At 46.6% G+C, this 13,528-nt stretch overlaps 1 protein-coding gene across 3 annotated transcripts in view; it reads right to left on the reverse strand.

The window, feature by feature from the left end:
* Positions 1-6,939: 6,939 nt before the first annotated feature.
* The window catches only part of RIN2 (Ras and Rab interactor 2), a gene marked incomplete at its 5' end in the record, with an annotated part of 63,074 nt that continues 56,485 nt past the window's right edge, over positions 6,940-13,528 (reverse strand). For 2 of the 3 annotated variants that reach the window (XM_084202098.1, XM_084202099.1), the window contains 2 exons: positions 6,940-8,733; positions 11,649-11,812. In XM_084202098.1, the coding sequence (XP_084058224.1) occupies positions 8,416-8,733; positions 11,649-11,812 (482 nt within the window). In that variant the 3' untranslated portion in view covers positions 6,940-8,415. Of the gene's footprint in view, positions 8,734-9,794; positions 11,128-11,648; positions 11,813-13,528 lie in introns of those variants that run through there. The other variant, XM_084202100.1, reaches the window with a different exon arrangement.

The raw sequence follows: 13,528 nt of genomic DNA on the forward strand, positions 1-13,528 counted from the left end.
AACAACATCTGAAATCTCAAAATGTTTTCTGAAGATTGAAACAAGATGAAAATTTAAATCTAAGGGAAATATTTTGGAGCACCAAATACTTTTTATACAAAAGTCTCTATTTTGCAGGATAAATGTTTAAGGCACAAATGTTGGCCATCTGTAACTGCAGCAGTGAGCGAGGCAGCAAGATGGAAAAGGTGTCATGGCAAATTGCCTTGTCTCCCTCTGGAGTGCTGCATTGCAATGAGTTGGCCCCAGTCCCTGAAGCAGCAATGCCATATTTGTGTTGTGAGAAATGCAAGGTGCCCAGGCCTGGGAAAAGACCTCTTCTTTTGTCCATGCTGCCTGCTCCAGAACTGCTCCAACACCACACTTCTCACTGCATCCAGAGTGAAACATTTCCTCATCTCTATTTCTGCTTACAAGGCAAATTGCTTTTTCCTCCTTGTGATTAATTTGGGCTACAAACACAGCAATGAATATGCCATCTAGTAGGAAAAAGGAAAATAAATATGTACAAGTGTCACTCCTGCTCTTTGTGTGAGCTTGTGTGTGTCTGAGCACAGGCAAACATAAATACACACATAACTTATGCCTACAAAATATTTGTGTGTCTTCAGCAGCTCAGTTCCAGTGCAACTACAAACACCCATGCACATTTTAGAAAAACACATGGTTCTTATTTGAAAACTCTCTGAAATCTCTAAAAACATAAAAGCACAAAACTTTTCCCTAAGCTCATTTTATCAAGCAGTGTTTGTGCTCGGAGGGTACCTGATACTGTTCACTTGAGACACCATTATCCAAAAGTCCTCCAAAGCTTATTCCCAGCCATCTGACAAAAAGTATTAACATCCTTCTCTTATCCCTCTCTTAACCAGTTCTTAACACATCTCCTCACCCCCTCAGCGATCCCTCTCCCCAGAACACTTCTATTCATCCCACTAATGAGAGGCAGATTGATTTCTCTCATTTCACCTTCCACTGCCTTATTGATGCACTGCTTGTCCAGAGTGGGGACAGTCACCCTGTGGTGGCAGTGGCAGAGAAGCTCAGTCAGATGACACTGATGCTATGGGTTGCAAGGAAGTTGGGGCTATTCTGATTTACACAAATCCAGTATCTCTGAGCTAAAGCTAAGTTAAAAACTGATCCCAGCTTCCCGGCAGCAGGAGTTTGGTCTTTGTTTGAAAATGAATGGCTGGTTTTACAGAATCTGAGATTTTCTGCTAAGTGCTTACATACCTACACACAAGGTGAAAGATTAGCACCTTCCCTGCACCCCCCTGAGCTGGGAGGCATTTGGGCAGGTGAAATGACATCTGAGAATTGCTGTAAATTCAGAGGCAGAAAGAGAAGATCTACCACTAAAAGGCAGAAAAAAAGTGAGAAGTTTCCAAAAACATCTCTGCCTTCTAATTAATAATTATTTCCAATTCCCCAGTGAGAAGAACAGAACCCTGCAGCAATTAAGGCCACACAGTCCACAGCAGTGAGAGCTCAGCACACATCCAGAGAGGCAGTTCCAGCTTCTAAAATAACAAAAAAAAAAAAAAAAAGAAAAAAAAAAGAAAAAGTTGATTTATTTTGTTTTAAAGTCAGTTGAAGTTCTTAAAACCAAACCAACCTTGGCTCCTGATTTTGGCTTACTGACACACACACAGGAAGCAGAGGGTCACACAGGCCTTACTTGCAGAAATTCCTAATCCAAACCCTCACCTTTCCTGCCCGGTGCTGAGGGAAATCTGACAGAGGATTAATAAAGTCAGAGAGATGACAGGGCATTAATAAAGTCAGAGGGTGATAAGAGCAGTCATCACCCAAGGCCTTCAGGCTTGGCAAGATTTTGTTGTGAACAGACCTAAACTCAAGTCCTCCATCTAAATCTCTGACAGGTCTCATCAGAAAGATACTGGACAGTCAGAGCCCAGAATGAAAAGACTGCACCGGGAATAACCAAAGCTTTCCCATGAATTGCACACATTCCTTTTTCCCCCTCATCACTCTGGTACTGCAGGACCCAACCTAAGCAGACCTAAGGCACTGGTTCCAGCAGCAGCTGGAGTTCCAAGCTTCCTGCTCAGATTGCTCATCTAAGCACTCCCAGCAATCTCACCTCAACCCAGACCCTCTGTCCTCAGAGGGAAGGAAACACAACCTGGTGGGACACAGCTCTGGCACCACATTTCCTATTCCCCTCTCCCCTTTTTCCAGCAAAGCAGGCTGCTGGAAATGGCATTCCTTACAGAGCCTGTCACAGCAGAGAGGAGAAGAGGAACCTGGGACCTACCAGGGCAGGACCAGTTTGGGTTTGGCAGCTCAAACACCAAAGCTCTTGGCAAGGCTAGGACAAGTTCAGTGATTGTCCCTGTCCTGAAGGAGAGGAGAAAAGGGAAGTTAAACCCACTGCAGAATCAAAGACTTCTGCGTTTCATCTTTTGGCTTGGATTGCTCACCATGGAGTTTTAGCCATAAAAAAGGGGAGGTGGCAGTAAATCAAATAAAAAAGCGCCCTTTCCCAGTGTTTTTATTCCAGTCATTGAAAGGAAGCTCATTTTTCTTCTAGCATTCTTTCCCTAATTTTAGCAGAAGCATTTTCATCCCAGACCCCACTCATCAGTTGTTCAATCCTTTGGCACTGGATCTGGACAAAGGAAGGGACACATCTGGATCACAGGAAAGCATGGAGAGAAACCCTCTGAAACTGGACAGAGAAAAAGGATAGGAAATGCAGGAAGACAGAGCCCTTCTTTGCATGACTGCATTCCTTTTCTAAAGACTTATCTGCACCTGGATGCTCTTTGCACTTGGCTTCCTTTAAAGGAATGGATTTGCTGCTAAACACATCTCAGGGCCAGATGTGACCAGGAGAAGGTGGGATGGAGATGAGGAGTCAGGCAGGGACTAGCCAGGGAGATGCAGGGCCTGGGAACATCAAGGATGGAGAAGGGAAGGAACAGGGATTGCTCTCCTAGTTTAGATCCATCGGTGCAGGGCCTGGGAACATCAAGGATGGAGAAGGGAAGGAACAGGGATTGCTCTCCTAGTTTAGATCCATTGGTGCTGGGAGCTTGGGAAGCACATGGTACCAGAGGGATCCTTGGCAGGAGCAGGAGAACTCTAGGATAAGGGCAAGCTGCTCCCACTCCAGGGCTGGGCCAGGGAAGAAGGGGAATTTTGTTCTCTCCCCTTTCCAGTGAGATGCAGGCACCACCACCTGCAGAGGCAGGAAAACTGCCTTGCAATCAAGTACAAAACCTGCCTGGCAAGCCCAGGATGCCAGCAGCCATTTCTCCTGGATTTCCTGCTTATTACAGGCATTTTAAACTTGCTTTGTCTCAAAGGCACTTTTTTTGCCAAGGGCATTCCCATCTCTTTTGGATCTTGAACAGAGGTTGGAAAGATGACTTTCATGAGGCAACTGTTTCCTATTTTGATCAGTGTCAGCTTGGAGTTTCCCTTGGCACAAAAATCAGGGGGTGAACCCAACCCTTGAAGGGCCATAAGATCCTAACTATCCAATCCTCAATTCCCTCAGCATTGGCTTGTAGAACCTTTTCAGAGTTAATTTAGCAAACTTAAGGGCTTAGCAATTTCAGGATCAAAACAACCAGAAATTCATTGAAAAGAAACTGAAGTAAAGCTGGATGAAAGCAGTCCCTGCTGATGACTCATTACAACAATTCAGCCTAAAGGAGGCAGGATTGATTCAATACTCACCAACCCATCTGGCCAGAGTTCTGAACCCACCAAGAACACAGCAACCAGCAGGGACCTTTCTCTCATTCTCCAGCACAGGCTTCTTCCCTCCACACTCAGGGAGCTGCAGCCACTCAGGGAACACTGACTTAGTCCTGGACTGGCAACAGGAGAGGCACAAGGATAATTCGGAACTCGTTCTGACCTCAATGACGTCCAGAATCAGGAGAAAGCACTTCCCACAGCTCCTGGAATTCTCTTCCCTGTCCCTTCCAGCTTCACAAGGTTTCTGTGGCGGCTGGGATTATTGGTGAGGTTCACAAGCTGCACATGCCTAAAGCATTCCCTTGGGAGTGTGGAGCTTCCTTTGTGCCTTTCATTTCTTTATCCCAAATATTCTCCCCAGTGCTCAGCAATCTAGAAAGAGAAACAGGGAAAAGAAGGAAGACCAAGTCATTCTGACATTAAGGAGGGCCGCTCACCCCAACACACTTCCCTGCAAAAAAACCATTTCCGCCACTCTTACAAATCCACTTGATACTGTCTCAGCTCGATTGTAACTAAATAATGTATCAAGAATCATAACAACACGAGACTTGGAATTCTCAGAAACTCAGCGTGGCTACTTCAAGGACTTTCCCACCGAGGGAACTGACAGCTCCCAGCTTGAAACACACATTTGCTACAAATCCGATGGAAATTGCACGTGGCTGCCGGCGCTACAGCTGTTTCCAGCAGGAGGCTGCTGTGAGCAGCATCCCCACCCCGCAGCTGCCTCAGCCCTGATTCTGTGCAGCACTGAGCCAGAGCTGCGGGGAGCTGAAATTCTCCCTGGTGTGAAAAATGCGTATTTTATGATTGGCCTTTCGCAGATATTAAAATGAATATTATATGTGTTGTGTTAGAAAGTTATGATGTGTTAATTTTCTCAAGTAGTGTGTTAAATATAGTTTTAGGTAATAACATAATATTAAAATAGAAACTATGCTATGTAAGATACTTTTTTTAAAGAAAGGACTTGCACCGAGATAGCAGCCACAGGGCATCTAAATCTTTCAGAGAAAAAGAATTTATTGCTCCATTATCAGGAGAAACGAACTTCTTCCTGCCTTGCTAAGTCCTGAAGGCACCGTTTAGGATTCAGAGGAAGAAGCTGACACTGCCCAGACAGAATCCTGTGTTTGAATGGAATTTATGCATCATGGATGAGGTGTATGAAGATGCAACAGGCTGTTGCTTTTAAGGGTTAATCCTCTGTTAACGTGGGTCCTTTTTCCGGCTTATGTTGCCCAGAAAGAGGTACCCGGACTGTCCCTAACTTCTTGTTTTTTATTGTCTCATATTGACCTAAATCCTAATTGTCCAAATTTTTATTACACTATTTATATTACTATTTTCATGACTATTTCATTACTATTAAACTTTTAAAAATTTAAAACCAAGTGATTGTTGTTTTTCACACTGCCAAGCGCTGCCCGGCGAACCGTGCCCACCCCTCACCTCTCACCTGCCGGCAGAGAGCGCAGCTGCCTCCTCCTGCCGGCTGCTCCCGGCTGCGGGCAGGGGGATGGCTCAGGCAGCTCGGCTGGCTGCTCTTCCCCGATGCTTTTGTGTTTTCCTCCATTTCCGCGGGGCGGAGGGGAGCGGGGATGAAGAAGGGGGGAGAGCGGCGGCGGGACGGGGCGGCCGGCCCGGTGTGCTGTGCTGGGGCGCAGGGTCCTCTCTGTGGAGGGGAGGAGAGGAGCGCGCCGCGCCGCGAGAGGCGCACAGGCATCCCCGCCACCGCCTGTCCGCACCCGCCCGGCTCTCCCCCGGCCCCGGGGAGCCCACAGGCCATGTCCGCACACAGGGAAGCCGCGCTGGGGCGGGGGCGGTGTCGGGGTGAGCGCAGGCCGCCGGTCAGACGGAGCGGGGTACTTGCTGTACCGCCCTTTTTTGTCCCTACCCAAGGCGCGTGGCTGTCACCATCCTTGGAAGGGCAAGAGAGTGGCGCGCTGGGCCGCCATCTTGGGTGTGGCGTAAAAGTGACTTTTTTTCTCTCTCCTTTCCGGTGGGATGCAGGTGCCGCTCTCTGCAGAGGCAGGAAAACTGCCTTGCAATCAAGTACAAAACATGCCTGGCAAGCCCGGGATGCCAGGAGCCAGCAGCGATTTCTCCTGGATTTCCTCGCCGCAGTCTTTGGTACTGGCAGAAGCCATTTCCGGCCGAGCCGCCATCTTTGTTGTGGTACCTTTAGGGTCCCCCGCTCCTCACTGAGGCATTTGTCTAGTCGGATGCCTTAACCCGGCCTCGATGCCCATCCCGCGCATTCAGCGCGATTTTCTGCTGCCTTTCCCGGAGGGAGAAAACGATTGGCGGGGTCAGCGGCACCGGAGCCGCGCGAGCGGCGGCAGGCAGCGGCGGCGACGCCTCTGCCGGAGTCCTGCCGCAGCCGCCATCTTGAGTGTGGCTGGAGCCCGACCCGGCTCATGCAAGGTCCCGGTACGCGGGCGCTTCGCTATCTTGAAATGGCAGCTCTGTTGCCACCGCGCCTCCGCCACCCGCCGAAACCGGCCCCGCCGCTGTCATTCTTCTCAGCCACCGCCTGGCAGGGCGGCCGCTGAAGCCCGACCACGTCCCCTTTGCACTCCTAGCTCTCCTTCGCCGCTGCCCTCCGTCCACAGCACCGCTCTGTGCCCACAAGGCGGCAGCACCGCCCCCTGCCCGGCCGGGCTGGACGCACTCTGGGAGCCGGCCGGGAACGGAGGCCCAAGCGGCCGGAGAAGCTTTTGTGTTTATTCCCTTCATCCCCAGCAACTATTCCTGTGCTTTCGGGGCACTCGACTGGCTCATCCCTAGGTAAAAACTTTATGGCACTGGTTTCAAAACGACTACCCACCCCTAGTCAGAGTTTCCTACATTCCTGTACACAATAGAATGGATAGAGAGATTCTTTCCAAATGGTTTTAAGAGAAAAATGCCAATTCTTTGCCAACACCTATAAAAATGAAAAACTTGACACGTTTTGGTATTCTACACCCACCTCTCCCTGTGAATTTTCCAGCAGCTTTGGGTCCCTCTGGGGCAGGGTAACCCAGCATGACCCCCCCTCATTGCCCACTCACCTGCTCCTCCACCACAGCCTGGCTCTCCCTCCTAGGGACACTGGGGTGCCCCAAATGACATCAGAGACCCCGAGTCTTCACTGCCGCCCCCTCAGCCTTCCTTCCTCAGCCCCAAAGAAGGCACAGAACCAGTCAAACTGCCCTGGACAGCAGCGTGGTGCTTTATTCAAGCCCTTTCCACAAGTACATCTCCCCCCCAAAAGGGACTCTGCTGCAACAAGAATGGGGGGCAGCCCCCAGCAGTTCCTCCCCAACCCTGCAGTCACAGGAGAGAGGCAAAAAGAGGGAGGGGCAGCAGAGAGGACACAGGAAGAACAGTGCAGAATGAAATTGAAAAAACAACTGAAACAAAAACAACAAAAAAACCCTGGGATGGGCAGCATGACAGAGAGGGAATAAAAAAGAACCGGGACGGGGAATGGGACACAAGGATCCAGTAGAGGAACAATGGCACATGGGAGCACCAGAGAGCCGCCAAGAATAAAAACAGGATACAAGTAAGGCAAAAAACAACAACAACAACAAAATCCCAAAACAAAAATGCCCCCAAAAAACCCAAAACCAACCAAAAAAACCCAAAAAAGCCAAAAAAACCAAACTGTGATGGGCAGCATTACAGAGAGGGATTAAAAAAGAACAGGGACAGGGAATGGTTCACAAGCACCCAGTGAGAAACAAAGGCATGGAAGGCACCACACAGAATAAAAGAGGAACGGGAGTGAGGCATGGAGAAGGACAGAGGAAAAGACAGAGGGCCGCCAAACACACAGTGTGCTCAGAATGAATGTGATGAGAGGTCAAGACATGTTTTGCACAGCACAATGAATAAAATGGTCTGATTTTCAGAAGACAATTGAGAACGGACAGCAAAACTGCCTCAAGGGTACAGAGGTTTCCTAAGAACTCTCCTGGAACAGGTAAAGAAGAGAAACCACAGAGATTATCAATGCAAGACTCTAAAACCAGCAAGAGATTTATTCTTGTGTATTAAATGTTAAAAATCACATGCATAATTATAGAATATTTTAGTTAAAAAAATATTTCAAAAACCAACCCTGACAGTTTACCTGCAACTGCTATAAAATATCTATTTTATATATATATATATATATATAAACATGAAGATTTTCTGTAATCAAAAAAATTAGACAAGGATGCAACCATCCAGGTAATGCTGAGTGAACTGATGCCCTGCATCGGACAGTCTTGTCAAACTCCTGCTGGCAGAACTGAGCTCACCCCAGTTCACAGACGCACTCGTCTCGCACACGGATTCAAATGCAAGTGACAGCTGGGGAAACAAGGAGTGGAAGAAAATCGTATTTTGCACACTACAGCCAAGACCTGTGAAAGGCCACAGTAGAATATGCTGCAAAAGAGCCCATGGTACAGGAAACGCAGCCTCATAGGCCGTCTCCTCAAGACATGCTGGTGGAATATTCTGCATAACTGGCCACGTGCACAGTGCGCCTGGGTCCTGTAAGCAACATCTGAAACATCAGCACGTGTTTTACCAGGCACTTAAGGTTTAAGACATGTTTTAGCTCCTAAGGAAGGCAGCCAACAAAGATGTTTGTAACATTTACCAAGGAACAGATATAAAAATGACAGGTTGCTGGTTCTAAGCAGCCGAGTCGTTGCTGTTCTGAAGAATGGCCCCATAAGGGTCACTGTTAAGGCGCTTGTAGACAAAGTGAAAGACCTGGGGCTGCGGACGGCTGTGCAACTCCGCCTTGATTTTCTGAGGGTAGGTATCCTCTGTCAGTTGTTGCCAGGTGTCATCAACAAAAAGAAACAGCCTGTATTCTTCTGGATTTGCCACTTTAAACTTCTCAGCACAAAGCTGACATACATCTTCGGTAGTGATATATGGCCTTACTAGCAAAGTCTTTCCCGTACAGCCACTGGTAACTTCCTGGAATGCAACACGAAGGTAGTTCTGTGAACAAGAAAGCAGACATCAGGAAGTCAAAAAATCCTTAGCCTCTGAAAACTGAAAAGTCAGCAACAAAATGCAAGCCTCTACTTGCTCCAGCTGTGAAACACACCCTGGTGATTCCTGGACATTATGGCCATCCCATGAGCTGCAGCCTGGTGTCTAAGCCTGGCCTAACCCAGCTTCACAGGACAGCATTTCTTTTTTTTTTTTACAGGGATTCAGAAAGAAAATTTACTCCGCACCATTCAAGTAGATGCACCAGATCTTGAGGCAAATGCTGGATCTTTTCTCCTGTAGAAACTGACACAAGCCCACAATTCTGCTAACACAGATACATTCTAAATGGGTCCCACAGGGAAATGCAGTTTCATCTGCTTCCTGTTTGTTTTTGTCTTGGGGTGATTTTATGATAATATTGTATTCCCCCATGGTCTGCTTTATGCCCAGAAATGAGTCCTGGAGCTTTAAGCTGGGTCCAGGGGAAGGGTGGGAGCTGGGGGAACTCCGGCACAGGCTGTGTTCAGGCACTCACTACCCGTGTGCTTGGCTTTGCCGCGTGGAGGGACTCACATTTCTGCTTTTGGCTACCTTGGATTTAGTTAGCTGAAGCAAGAAATTTTCCTGGGACTGCAACAGCAATACTCCAGTGACTTCTGTGGCTTCCTCTGGAACTGCTCAGCTCAGCTTTGGACAACCAGACCATTGGTGGGAGCCAGACGCTGCATCCCAGCTTTGGACCTCGGGGGAGGCCAGGCCAGCTAAAGAGGGAACTCGAAATCCACCAACAGCGAGGAGCTTCAATACCTGACAGTTATTAATTTTCTCCCTGCCTGTCCTGTGGGCGCTTTCTTTGTGAAATAAATTGTTTTTGTCATTTTCATCCAAGAAATTCCTTTCATATTGGTGGGAAGGGAGTGCCAAAACCCACTTTCTTTAGAGCAGATGTTAATTCCAGAGCATTTTCTCCTGAATTGTCTCTAAACCAGAGACAGTTTTAAAAGAAAAAAAAATAGCTGGAATTAAAGACTAAAATGCAGTAAGATTGAAGGAGGTGGAAAAAATTAAAGAGAGAAAGAGTTGTTTATTGACTCAGCTGGCACCCATGGTTTGTAAACTAAATAAATTAAGCGTGCAAAATCCCAATGGTAGAAGTTTACCTCTCACAGAAACAAGCTGTTAAAAGGTAGGACTGAGAAGGACCTTCCCATGACTTAAACTCCAAAGAGCAGTCTTGTCTAATCAAGTATTCCTTGATACCACAAAGACTGAACACTAAAGCTTGGCAATAGATTTTAAAAATTGGTATTGAACCTGACTGAACAGAACTAAGCAATTTTTTTACCCAGTTTGAAGAACTGGTAGAAAAAACCCAGCTCTAAATAGGGCAAAACACACTAGATTTAATTTTTCATTAAGCTACCACACACAAGACCTGCTTTGAAAAGCACGAGTTTTTAGATAGACAGGATTGCTGGAAGGAAAGGCTGAAGTTTTTTTTACAGATGCCCAGAAAGCTGTATTTCATCATCACCATCAAAGTACTGGGGTTTTTGCTTTTCTGTCCATTTAGGGAAGGTGGAAAAACAGCCTCCAGGGCCCAAGAGCCAGGAAGGCTGTGAGACTGCAGCACAGAAATGCCATGACCACACCCTGTTTCCCTGGGAGAAAGATGACTGGAGCCGCAGATATGTTCCATGCTGGTTGTAGGCAAGGTGCTCCAGTTCAGGACTGCAAGACTCAGAGAGAGAAGAGAGAAAATCGCCATTCTGAGTAGACAACAAAACACTTGCATTTGTGCCAAGCACATCCTGTGGGTGGTGGGCTCCACTAATTCCAGGCTCTCTTTTGAAAGAGACAACAGCAGGAGAAGCACTGGACACACACACTGCCAGCTCCTCCCTGCCCCCTGCATCTTCCTGCATCCAAGCGAACATTGAGCCTGGACCAAATTCATCTGCGGAGAAAGAGAAGATGGAACTTCCTACAAAATCCTGCAGAAAGAATCTTCTGTCATTTCCACACCCAGCAGAAATAAAGGTGCTGGATGCTCCTATGGGAAGTGCAGAGTTTTGCCAGAAAGAACAAAGACTCCAGCTGCTGGAATCTGACACCTAAGTACAGGTCAGGAGAACAGAACGTGGATCCCAGGGAGATGGACAGGCTCTGGGCACTGGAATTGCTTGAAATGGCTTCTCCTCTTCCTAACTGCAGCCAGCTGAACTCCAAGGAGTAAATCCTCTCTTCCCAATTCCAACTCCCTCCCCTCCTTCAGCTCACAAACTGCTGCACCTTAACAGTCAGTCCAAAGCAGATGGAAGACATGCAGGCCTGGGTTCAGAAGATGAAGTGATAACCACTGCTTTGTTATTCTCCAGTTGAAGGTACTGCCCTACTCTGGAAGAGCAGTACAAAATACAGGGGACAAAAAAGAAAAAAAAGACAAAAAAGAAAAATGTGAGGACATCCATATCACAGAACTCTGCTGCCTGCTTAAACTTCAACACTGTCAGGGAACATTTCTCCCACCTCTCCTCCCTGCTACCTGCTTTAGCCACCACTGGCTACTGGGCAGCTGGGCTGATTTATACCCCTGGAAATCTGGATTTGATCTTTTGAACAATAAAGTGTGCAAAAAAGCTGAATATAAGATACAATGCAGTTTGTCCTCACTTCATATGACTTAAAAGGGAAGGTAAGAAAGCTCTATTATTTAGTGTTTTCTTCAGACCATCATAATGAAACTGTTTGATTAAAAAGTGAGTGTGGGGACTTTAAAGAGGCAAATTTTCCAGCTGTAATCTCACAACTGTTTCACTCCACTTGTAGCATCAAGGGAATTTGCTACAAATGATACCTCAAATGGGAATTTCCAGCAAGACAATAATCCCATTTTCTATTTCAGCCTGAAGCTCTACCTGAAAATCATCAACTGAAGGTATTGTCCTGTTTGTTGTCCTCCTCTTGTGCCACTGCCGGAGAGTGTCTCTGGCCTCTGAGCTGAGCAGCTGGGCAGCTTGTTCTTCCTGGAAGTTCTTGATCAGTGAAAGTGCTCCATAAGCACTTGTCAAGTAATAGCCTCCTGTGAAGGACAGCAAGGGAAGAACTCCTCAGAGTGGTCACAGTCACAAGTGCAGGCAGTTTTCTTTGAGATATATATATACATACACACAGAGAGGCACCCAGCCACACACATAGATATGAAAGTTGCCAGAATATTTACACACAAAAGGAAAACCCTCCCTGGCCTGCACAACACTGGAGGATGTGTTCTCAGCTGCTCAGAGACATGCAGGGGTTGCACGTGCTCCATATTACACAGTGGAGCCAACTCCTGCTGAGGAAAGCTGTTTCCTTAAATCACTGATAATAGAATAAAATCTTTTAAAACCCCTCTCAGTTGCCCCATCTCTGTAAAAGCTAGGAAAACCAACAACTCTTGTAACTCCTTTATTCCTGAGTATTTACTCCTCCAATCTTGGAACACCAGCTTTATTCTAAACAATATTCTAACAGTGTTTTGGTTTCTTCCCAGGTTTCAGGGGGGATGAAATAAACATGGTTGTTGAAATAAAATAAAAAACAATCTAAACCTGTTCACCAACTTAAAAGCCACCACGCTCAGGGGCAATAAAGCAACAACTGAGTGTGAGACTTGTACTCTGGAATCATCCCAAAGAGTTGCCTTTTTTTTAAAACAACTACTGATCTATCACCTTTTAGCTTTCCCCAGGATGTCGAACTAATTCAGGAGATGGTGTGTACAGTCCTGCACACTCCCCCTTTATTACATGAGTAGAGAACAAATTAAAGCCACAATAGAGTGGCCAATGCACAAAAGAAGCTGTGGATCACAAAGTAAAAGAGTCTCAACAGGAGGCAACAGTCCACAGCAACCAGGAGAAACAAAAGACATGCTGTCTTTTCTTTTTAAAGTCAACTATTTGGGTGGGAGTGCTCAGCTAAGAGCAGAGTCTATTCAGAGGCATTCAGAGATGCACTGGATGCCCACAGCAGTATTTTCTGTATTAATGACAGCATTCCCTCTCAGCCTTTAGCTTTGCAAGAAGATGAACACATAAAATTCATGCAAGACCCATTAGACAAACTGGACAACACATTACAGTTGAAATGCAGGACCCCAAAGCCCTACACAATTTTCTCTGTACAGCAGAGCTGAGCTAGTGCCAATGACAGGCCCAACCAACAGACAGACTTTCTTTGCTGCATTCAAAACAACAAGACTTAATAGTGCAGTAAATCTTTCTGCTTTTCAAGCATCTTATTGATCTCCAGCTTCACACTCAAGTATTATGCATGCTAAGACTCCTAACAATGCACTCAAGGATGCTCTGTACACCAAGCAAGGAGCAGACTAGTGCCAAATTGAAGGAATGGAGGCATGAATTCTCCCAGGCATAACAACATGCAGGAGGTTACATGAAAAGCAATTTCAGAAAGCCAGGATATAGCAGGAACAGGAAACACACAGGTATACATAAACACAGTTAAGCTTGGCTGTAAGAGCCTTCAAACCTCCTCATAAACCTTTTAGATTCTGGGACCTACCAGGGCCTTGCAGAAAATTTCTTCTTTAAAAATACTACCATGGAAAAAGCAAGGAGGCAGATTTCCTTGCCTCCAGCAGACTTCAGCCCTTATACAAGAAATGCCACAGGAAACATACTTCTAGAGCTCATAAAAATACTTTGTAAGAAGCAAATACTGGGACGAAGCAAAGATCATTAAAAGGGGCAATATTCTCAAAAGCAATTCTGCAAAGGTGCAAGAAAGTTCC

The sequence above is a fragment of the Fringilla coelebs genome (assembly GCF_963513975.1).
Source record: "Fringilla coelebs genome assembly, chromosome: 3".
In the NCBI taxonomy this organism is placed as follows: domain Eukaryota; kingdom Metazoa; phylum Chordata; class Aves; order Passeriformes; family Fringillidae; genus Fringilla; species Fringilla coelebs.